Source organism: Thamnophis sirtalis, unplaced genomic scaffold (assembly GCF_051295495.1).
Source record: "Thamnophis sirtalis isolate CommonGarterSnake01/CBP01778 unplaced genomic scaffold, rThaSir2_p1.2 scaffold_9, whole genome shotgun sequence".
NCBI classification, from domain to species: domain Eukaryota; kingdom Metazoa; phylum Chordata; class Lepidosauria; order Squamata; family Natricidae; genus Thamnophis; species Thamnophis sirtalis.
In genome coordinates this window covers 4,352,535-4,362,534 of record NW_028261389.1, presented here as the reverse complement: position 1 = coordinate 4,362,534, position 10,000 = coordinate 4,352,535, and the positions used below count along the sequence as shown (strand labels likewise).

At 48.6% G+C, this 10,000-nt stretch overlaps 1 protein-coding gene across 1 annotated transcript in view; it reads right to left on the bottom strand.

Moving 5' to 3' along the window:
• PLXNA4 (plexin A4) overlaps positions 1–10,000 on the bottom strand; it is a 487,979-nt gene that overhangs the window by 261,968 nt on the left and 216,011 nt on the right. Inside the window, 1 exon segment of the mRNA XM_087722680.1 lies at positions 9,494–9,625. Coding sequence (XP_087578806.1) covers positions 9,494–9,625 — 132 coding nt within the window.

The window sequence follows — 10,000 nt, the reverse complement described above, 5'->3', positions numbered from 1 at the left end:
CTCTTTTATCCCGCCTCTTCCATTTGGTGGGATTTGAGTCGAAAGGGGAGAAAAAGTTGAAAAAAGCAGCAGGAATCACTCCGGAGCGTTTCAGCAGCAGCAGCTACTTTATCTGCTCAGATGTCAGGCACATATTGACAAGTTCTGCAGAAACCGTGCTCAGATGCCCAGAAGAGTCAATAGTTGGGGAGAAGCATTAAATTTTCAAGCTTTCTCCCTGTCAAGGTGACTTTGATTGGAAGCTCTCCTCCTGAGTGGTCACCTCGCCACCAGGCGTCCAATATCTCAGGGGTTGCCACAAAGAAGAGGGGGTCGAGCTATTCTCCAAAGCACCTGACCGCAGGACAAGAAGCAATGGGTGGAAACTAACTAAGGAGAGAAGCAACCTGGAATTAAGGAGGAATTTCTTGACAGTGAGGACAATCAACTAGAAGAAGGGTTTGCCTTCAAAAGATGTAGATACTCCGTCCCTGGAGGCTTTTAAGAAAAGACTGTGTTAAAATATTCATGATTGGGAGAGGCATGGGAACAAGGGCAGCCAATGAATAGGCATAGCCACAAAGTCGGGCAATGGGAGCTTAATCAAATCTGAGTCTGTGCAGAGAATTGAAACAGAAACTTAAGCCGTCTGCTGCTCTGAGAAGTAAACTAGCAGTCTGTCTGCTTCTGGAGAACCAGTAACAAATATTTTGAGTAGTTCAGAGAACCACCAAATGCCACCTCTGGCTGGCCCCAGAGTGGAGTGGGAAACGAGATTTTGCAAGATAGATAGCCAGATAGAGGCTTCTGTAATTCTTAGAGGCGATGGTGGTAGTAAGTGGTGGGATTCAAATAATTTAACAACCGGTTCTCTGCCCTAATGACCAGCTGGGTAGGTGTGGCTCGATGGCCATGTGACTGGGTGGGCGCAGCCAACTCAACGTCACTCACATCGATGGGCGCTTCACGTTGGCTGTTACAATGTCACAAGGGTTAACCGGAGAGGCAGTTTCTGCAAGCAGGGCAATAAAGATGAGGCTAGAAACAACACCAGAATGTTTCCATCTTTCTCTCTTTCCTTCTTTCCTTCTTTCCTTCTTTCCTTCCTTCCTTCCTTCCTGCCTGCCTGCCTGCCTGCCTTACAGGATTAGCCCTGTAAAGTGGGGAAAAAACAAAAAGAGATTTCTTCCAACAGCAGGTTCTCCTGAATAGGTGCGAACCGGCTAAATCCCACCACTGGTGGCAGAATCTGTTCTCTAACTCTTTAGAAAGTTAACAACCGGTTCTCCTGAATAGGTGCGAACTGGCTGAATCCCATCACTGGTGGCAGCATCTGCTCTCTAACTCTTTAGAAAGTTAACAACCGGTTCTCCTGAATAGGTGCGAACCGGTTGAATCCCGCCACTGGTGGCAGCATCTGCTCTCTAACTGCTTAGAAAGTTAACAACCGGTTCTCCTGAATAGGTGCGAACCGGCTGAATCCCGCCACTGGTGACAGCATCTGCTCTCTAACTGCTTAGAAAGTTAACAACCGGTTCTCCTGAATAGGTGCGAACCGGCTGAATCCCCCACTGGTGGCAGCATCTGCTCTCTAACTGCTTAGAAAGTTAACAACCGGTTCTCCTGAATAGGTGCGAACCGGCTGAATCCCCCACTGGTGGCAGCATCTGCTCTCTAACTGCTTAGAAAGTTAAGAACCGGTTCTCATGAATAGGTGCGAACCGGCTGAATCCCCCACTGGTGGCAGCATCTGCTCTCTAACTGCTTAGAAAGTTAAGAACCGGTTCTCCTGAATAGGTGCGAACCGGCTGAATCCCGCCACTGGTGGCAGCACCTGGTCTCTATGGCTTCCTTCCCTGCCAAGACTCCAAGCTCATCAGCCTTTTCACCCCTCACCCCCCCCCCCATCTAGGTGGATTGAGGACAGAGGAATGAAAACAGCCACCCAACGAGGCCCCGGATGACTGAGACAGGAGACCGGCACCCGCCCTCCAAAGGCAATTTTAATTCTAGGACCTCAGTAGCTCTAATCTCCAAACAGCAATGCTTGGCTTTCCAAGTCCCTTTGGGGGATGCATGAAGATAAGGGAGTGTGGAGTGGTGGCCCAGCATCTGCTGACTTTGCCTTCTGCCTGTGCCTCTTCTTCTTCCCCTGAGTGGGCTGCTGGGCGCAGTCCAAAGTCCTGAGACACTTACAACAGCTGACCCTATCAATAGTTTGTGTTGCAAGGCTGGAATGGATCGGGTTGGCGTCAGTGGTGGGTTGCTGGCGATACGCCCCAGTACGGAGCACCGGATACCGTTCCAGTATTGTGCTCCGGAGGGCCTGCCCGCCCGCCGATGCTCCTTACTGGTGTTTAAAGGGCTTCTGCACTTCTTCGCAGGCGCATGGCACGTACAGCGCCTGCGTGATGCTCCGCGGAGCAGCTGGAGCATCACGGAGGTGCTAAGATGCATGTACGCGCTGCGTGCATCCCTGAGGACACCACTGGCCCCGTTCCAACCGTACCGGTTGGAACAGGATTTGCAACCCACCCCTGGTTGGAGTCCAACACAGGGAGCTTTCCTTTCAAATGCATGCAATCCACAATGAATTCATTCATCCTAATGACTAGAACAGTTCGGTTAGTGGCCGCTTGAAGTTACAACAGCACTGAAAAAAAGTGACTGATGACCTTATGATCTCCTGGTGATTGGCCCAAAATCACCAGTTTAGGTTTTCATGCCTAAAGCGGAACTAGAACTCACCACCTCCTGGTTTGGTTCAAAGTCATCCAGGTGGCTTTCATGCTTATGGCAGGACTAGAACTCACCATCTCCTGGTGATTGGCCCAAAATCACCAGTTGGCTTTCATGCCTAAAGCAGGACTAGAACTCACCATCTCCTGGTGATTGGCCCAAAGTCATCAGCTGTTTTTCATGTCTAAGGCAGAACTAGAACTCACCATCTCCTGGTGATTGGCCCAAAGTCACCAGTTGGCTTTCATACCTAAAGCAGGACTAGAACTCACCATCTCCTGGTGATTGGCCCAAAGTCACCAGTTAAATCATTCACGCCTGAAACGGAACTAGAACTCACCATCTCCTGGTGATTGGCCCAAGGTCACCAGCTGTTTTTCATGTCTAAGGCAGAACTAGAACTCACCATCTCCTGGTGATTGGCCCAAAGTCACCGGATGCCTTTCATACCTAAAGTAGGACTAGAACTCATTATCTCTTGGTGATTGGCCCAAAGTCACCAGTTAAAGCATTCACACCTGAAGCGGAACTAGAACTCACTAGCTCCTGGTGATTGGTCCAAAGTCATCCAGCTGGCTTTCATGCTTAAGGCAGGACCAAAACTCCCCATCTCTTGGGAATTTGCCGAAATTCACCCAGCTGCTTTCATGACTAAGGTGGGACTAGGACTAGAATTCACAGTCTCCTGGTTTCGATACCAGCACTTTCTCCACTACGCCAAACTGACGGTCTTTAATTTGCTGGACAGGTGCCTATTACCGCTTTCTGTCCATTGCTTCCTCTGTATTGCTTTTTAAACCTTGCAATAAAATTACGTTAGACCAACAAAGGGGTCGTTTGAAACCCCAAACCCCTTGACCCCCCGCCCTTCCCTGCAGACATTCCTGGACAATTTACCATCTTGTAATTAAATAGAAGTCAGAATATTCATTCCAGGCCTAAAGATTTTCCTGGCTTTCTTTTTCTTTGGCAAGGAACATCAAAAGCCATTTCTCTTTCATTAAATTGATTGAAAACGGCCGGGGGGAAAATTGCCGTCTTTTTTCCGCGCTGCTCTGGGGTGAGCCCACAAACCGAGTTGGCAGACTATGATAGCCAATAATAGCAAATGCATGTTTTCTTTGTGGCTTAGTACCGTGCAGGAAGGGACGCGGAGGCTCAGGGGCTGAGACGCTTGAGCTTGTCGATCAGAAAGGTCGGCCGTTCGGCGGTTCGAATCCCTGGCGCCGCATAGCGGAGTGAGCTCCTGTGACTTGTCCCGGCTTCTGCCAACATAGCAGTTTGAAAGCATGTAAAACATGCAAGTAGAAAAACAGGAACCACCTTTGGTGGGAAGGGAACAGCCTTCCGTGCGCCTTCGGCGTTGAATCATGCCGGCCACATGACCACGGAGACGTCTTTGGACAGTGCTGGCTCTTCGGCTTTGAAACAGAGATGAGCACCGCCCCCTAGAGTCAGGAACGGCTAGCACATATGTGCAAAGGGAACCTTTACTATGTAGGAACTCAATGCCAGCGGTCTGAAAAAATCCTGACTATTTTGCATGTACCCAACCATTACAGACATAGCCCTTGATTGACAGCCCTTCCTTTGTTTAGTGAATTATTCAAAGTTACAAAGGACTGAAAAAAGTGACTTACAACCAGTCCTTGCACTTATGACCGCTGTAGCATCGCCACAGTCATGGGATTAAAATTTGGGCACTTGACAACTGGGCTGTAGTTACCATCGTTGTGCTGGCCGAGGGCCATAGGCAAACTTCCCAGCCAGCTTTCGACAAGCAAAGTAATGGGAGAAGCCAGATTTGCTTAACGACTCTCTGATTCGCTTAGCAACTGTCAGGCGTGAAGGATCTGTCCCACACCTTAAGTTCTACTTATGGTGATTTATTGCTTCTTGCCGGAGCAAGAATCGAGTCAATTAACGGCAGCCACTAAATTGGTGCTATATCACAGTTAACCAAATTCAGGTGGGATTGGATTTGAACCATTTGTGGGAACATAATGAGTCCAGGCTGATTCCTCTCTTAACTCCACCCCCAGACTCTGCCTTTCCATCTCCAACATCATTCACTTAATAGCCATGGCAAAAAAAGTGCATAAAATTGGGTTAATTGTGGTCATATGTTGAGGACAATATGATTCCTTCCTTCCTTCCTTCCTTCCTTCCTTCCTTCCTTCCTTCCTTCCTTCCTTCCTTCCTTCCTTCCTTTCCTTCCTTCTTGCCTGCCTGCCTGCCTGCCTGCCTGCCTTTCTCTTTTTTCTTTCTTCCTTTCTTCCTTCTCTCTCCTTCCTTCCTGTCTCAATCTTTCTTCTTTCTTTCTTTCTTTCTTTCTTTCTTTCTTTCTTTCTTTCTTTCTTTCTTTCTTTTTCTTTCTTTCTTTCTTTTCTTTCCCCTCTCCTTCCTCCCTCTTCCTTCTTTCCTTTCTTCCTTTTCTCTCCTTCCTTCCTTCCTTCCTACACCTGCCTTCTTCCTTCCTTCTCTCTCCTTCCATCCTCACTCTTTCTCTTTTCTTTCTTTCTTTCTTTCTTTCTTTCTTTCTTTCTTTCTTTCTTTCTTTCTTTCCCCTCTCCCTTCCTTCCTTTCTCCCTCTTCCTTCTTTCCTTTCTTCCTTTTCTCACCTTTTCTTCCTTCCTGCACCTGCCTTCTTCCTTCCTTCTCTCTCCTTCCATCCTCATTCTTTCTTTCTTTCTTTCTTTCTTTCTTTTCCCTTTCCCTTCCTTCCTTTCTCCACTTCCTTCCTTTTCTCTCCTTCTTTCCTCTTCTCTCCTTCCTTCCTGCCCCTTCTTTCCTTCCTTCCTTCCCTCCTTCCTTCCTTCCCTCCTTCCTTCCTTCCTTCCTTCCTTCCTTCCTTTTTCTTGAGTTTTTATTATGCTGCCCTCTAAGATGACTGGGAACCTTCCATCCTATCCTACAATCCTACGACCACCTGCCATTCGTTCAACAAAACACAGTTCTGCATTCCCTCCTTGGCTTAATGCCTTCGCTCAGCTCTTGGCATAAAAGGAGAATTTTGATAGCTGGACAAGACCCCTTGATATCAAAGCTGCATCTAAAATCTAAAACCATCTCCCAGTCCTGTGTCTGTCTGTCCGTCTACTATTGTGGAACAGGTATGAACGCACCCAGAGACCTTGGCTCAAAAACCTGCAACTCCATCGCTCCGAGGCTTCGTCCGAGCCCCAGCTTCCAAAGATGTTTTCCGACCTTTAGGGGAAGCAAAATCCCAGCATTCTGAACAAGCGGGCCCCATCTTATTAGCCCCCTCCTCCATGCAAAGCCCACCTCGAGCGGATTCCCAAAGCCGACCGACCGCTGACTCCAATCGATTCGTGCCCCCCCCCCATTCCTCCCCCCCTCCCCGGCCCAGCTCCATCACAAGTGGTTTTCCCGGGTAATTATATGAGTTTATTATTCCGAGGGGCCAGGTTACACTCCAAATTCAGAGGTCAAACGGGGTCAGCCAAGCAATCAGTTCCACATTTTGCTAAGCGGCGGGGGGGGGGGGGGGGAGGCCCCTGGCAATTTGCCACTGCCAAATCCGGTTAAGGGTCAAAAGCGAAGGCTGGGGATGGAGGGCAGGAAGGCGGGCTGCTGGTGTTATTTACTTAAGAAAGGAGAAGGGTGCAACGGATGGAGTGTGTGTGTGTGGGGGGGGGGAACCAGGGAGAACGCGAGATCATTTTTTCGTCCCATTTTCCTTGGACGAAGCTTGGAAGAAAGCATCTAAAGCAATGGCGGAACTTTAAGACTTCAATTCCCAGAATTCCCCCCAGCCGCCACAAGTCTTAAAGTTCCCAAGTTTGGACACCTCTGACCTAATGCCATGCTTCTCAACCTTGGCAACTTTAAGATGGATGGAGTACGGACTCCCAGAATTTCCCCAGCCGGCTAAGCAAAAAGACTGGAATAGGTGCTTGCCGGGAGTTAACACACAGATAAGCAGGGATTAACACCAGACAAACAATCAAGCAAGAAGCAAGAAGCCAGTCAAGGAATGATTAGAAGCGGGGGTGGGGGAACCACTCCCTCCCACGCTGATGGGACAAGCCATGTGTATATAAACAAAAAAGCAAACTCTACTCCCTTCTAGCATTGAAGATGTTACAGTATCTAGCTGGATCACCCGGATAAACGGGGATTAACACCAGACAAATAATCAAGCAGTCAACAAGAACCCAACCAAGGAATTACCACGGAGGAACATTGCTCCCACTCATTCTGATAGAGCAAGCCACTTGTATATAAACAGAGAGCACTCCCCACTCCCTTCTAGCACTGTTGGGTTGTGAAACATCTGCAAGAAAACAACCAAGGTCAGAGAGACAGGGTACCAAGGACCCCACACTTCTGTTCTTTCTCTTTCTCCTCCTCCTCTTTCCCCTTCATTTCTTCTCCTGCCCTCTTCCACTTCCTCTTCCCCTTCCCCTTCTCTACCTCCTCCTCCACTTCTCAAACCACATTGATGTTATCTAGGCATCTACAAGGGGGGAAAAAAACAAGATCAGAGATCACTAAAGATCTCACAACTGTCCTTCTTCTCCTCCTCTGCACAAACCTCCTCCTAGCACTGACAACGTTACCCAGTTGGGCGATGAAACGTCTGCAAGAAAACAACCAAGCTTAGAGAGCACTAAGGATGTTGCAGTTCTCCTCCTCCTCCTCTCCACAAACTCCATTCCCTTCTAGCACTGACAACATTACCTAGTTGGGTCATGAAACATCTGCAAGAAAACCACCCAGCTCAGGCACCAGTTCAATCCTGAGCTACAGATATTCCCTTCTATTGGTCTCACGGCCTCCCAGTCCAAGGATAGCAATAGCAATAGCAGTTAGACTTATATACCGCTTCATAGGGCTTTCAGCCCTCTCTAAGCGGTTTACAGAGTCAGCATATTGCCCCCACAGTCTGGGTCCTCATTTCACCCACCTTGGAAGGATGGAAGGCTGAGTCAACCCTGAGCCGGTGAGATTTGAACAGCCGAACTGCAGAACTGCAGTCAGCTGAAGATGCTTTTACAAAAGAACTAGGAGAATTCACCGAGAATAGCAATAGCAGTTCGACTTATATACCGCTCCATAGGGCTTTCATCCCTCTCTAAGCGGTTTACAGAGTCAGCATATCGCCCCCAACAACAATCCGGGTCCTCATTTTACCCACCTCGGAAGGATGGAAGGCTGAGTCAACCCTGAGCCGGTGAGATTTGAACAGCCGAACTGCAGAACTGCAGTCAGCTGAAGTAGCCTGCAGTGGTGCATTTAACCACTGCGCCACCTCGGATGGTTGCGTGCTACCTAACTGGGAATCGAAGTTAGAATCCGAATTCTTTGGATCGCGAGAAGCTGTTTCCCTTTCCCGCTTCATCAGAGTCTTGGCTGATGCCTCTGGACAGCAAAGCTAGGAGCTAGGAAGCTGCCGCCGATGTCCAGGAAACAGCGCGGGAGAAAGCGCGGCCCAAATTGCAACGGGATTCAAGAGCCGTTTTGCTTTCGCAGCCTTAACTTGAAGGTCAACAACCTCCACAGCTCGACAATGAAAGCCCGCTGAGCTTTGAACCCTGGGCGGGGAAGGAGAAACTTGGAAATGTCAAAACATCTGCTAGAAATGACCTTAAAAAGTTTACACCGAGGGTAACGCAGGCTCTTTGGGGAGGGGAGAAATGCAATTTAAAAAATCTTGCCCTGCAGGAAATCCGTTGCGCCATCTCAGCCCATATGTTGGTCTCTGAGACTGCAAACAGAATACAGATGGTCCTTGACTTACGACCACAATTCAGGCCAACATTTCTGTCGCTAAGAGAGAGAGAAAAGGGAGTTAGGAACATTTTCCACACTTTGACTGTTGGGGCATCCCCAAAATTCAGACGCTTGGCAACGGAGTCATTTATAATTAAAATTCAGATGCTTGGCAATGGACTCATATTTATGACGGTTGTGGCGTCCCCGGAGTCACGAGATCCCCTTTTTGCGACCTTCTGACCAGCAAAGTCAGCAGAGAAGTCAGATTCACGGAACAGCTAAACACTTGCAAGGATTAATGGCCGAGGTAAGGAAGGTGTCAGGGTTCCAACGGATACCCTAATTAAATCATGAGCCTCGAGCCGAGCTTCAAAAGAAACCCAGTCATTTAGTAGGAGCTTCATGTCAGCACGTACCCGAGTGAAGCCAGATCTGAGCCCACGTAATTTACAGCCCAATTTTAGCAATAGCAATAGCAATAGCAGTAGACTTATATACCGCTTCATAGGCCTTTCAGGCCTCTCTAAGCGGTTTACAGAGAGTCAGCATATTGCCCCCAACAATCTGGGTCCTCATTTCACCCACCTCGGAAGGATGGAAGGCTGAGTCAACCCTGAGCCGGTGAGATTTGAACCGCTGACCTGCTGATCTAGCAGTAGCCTGCAGTGCTGCATTTAACCACTGCGCCACCTTGGCTCATATTATGACCCTCTTTTCCTCCTCTCCCCAGGGTGACATCAGTCACAGCGGTTTCATCAGTTTCCCCATCCTCCCTTTCCTATGGCAACTCGAGAGCAGGCCAGGGGTGCTTTGCGAGTTGACAATGGGGGCGAGACAACTGAACAAAGGTCTCTCTTAACAACAGAAATTTTGGAGTCCGTCATGGTCGTAAGTCAAGGACTACCTGTATGAAACTCTTCTGCCTCCTCCGCACACGGCACGCCGACCAGACCAGGTTCTCTCCGTTTAAGAAGCCAAATGCAACCAACGTCGCTCTCGCGAATGAAACCAGATCAGAGAAAGCCAGAAAGCTTACCTGCTTCTCCGACATGATGTACAGGTGCTTGTAATCCACCGAAAAAGCCATATCCCTCAGGATCGGTCCCGAATCGGTCACCTGGACTATTTCATACTCCAGAGCTCCTTTGAGGGGGCCATCGATGCGGATCTGGAGAGGCAAAAAGACCAGGAATGAGTTCAAGGAAGTCCCTGGAAAATCGTACTATTTTCTTCTTCTTTTTCAAATTTGTCATGATGGAGAATACAATATGAAAATAAATTTAGTCAGGCCAACATCTGATGATGGATATGGCAGCAGGAGAAGGAGGAGGAGGAAGAGGAAAAAGAAGAAGAGGAGGAGGAGGAGGAAGAGGAAGAAGAAGAAGAAGAGGAGGAGGAGGAGGAGGAGGAGGAAGAGGAGGAGGAGGAAGAGGAAGAGGAAGAGGAAAAGAAAGAAGAGGACGGAAAGGAGGAGGAGAAAAAGGAGGAAGAAAAAGAGGAAAAGGAAAAGGAGGAGGAAGATGAGGAGGAGGAAGAGGAGGAA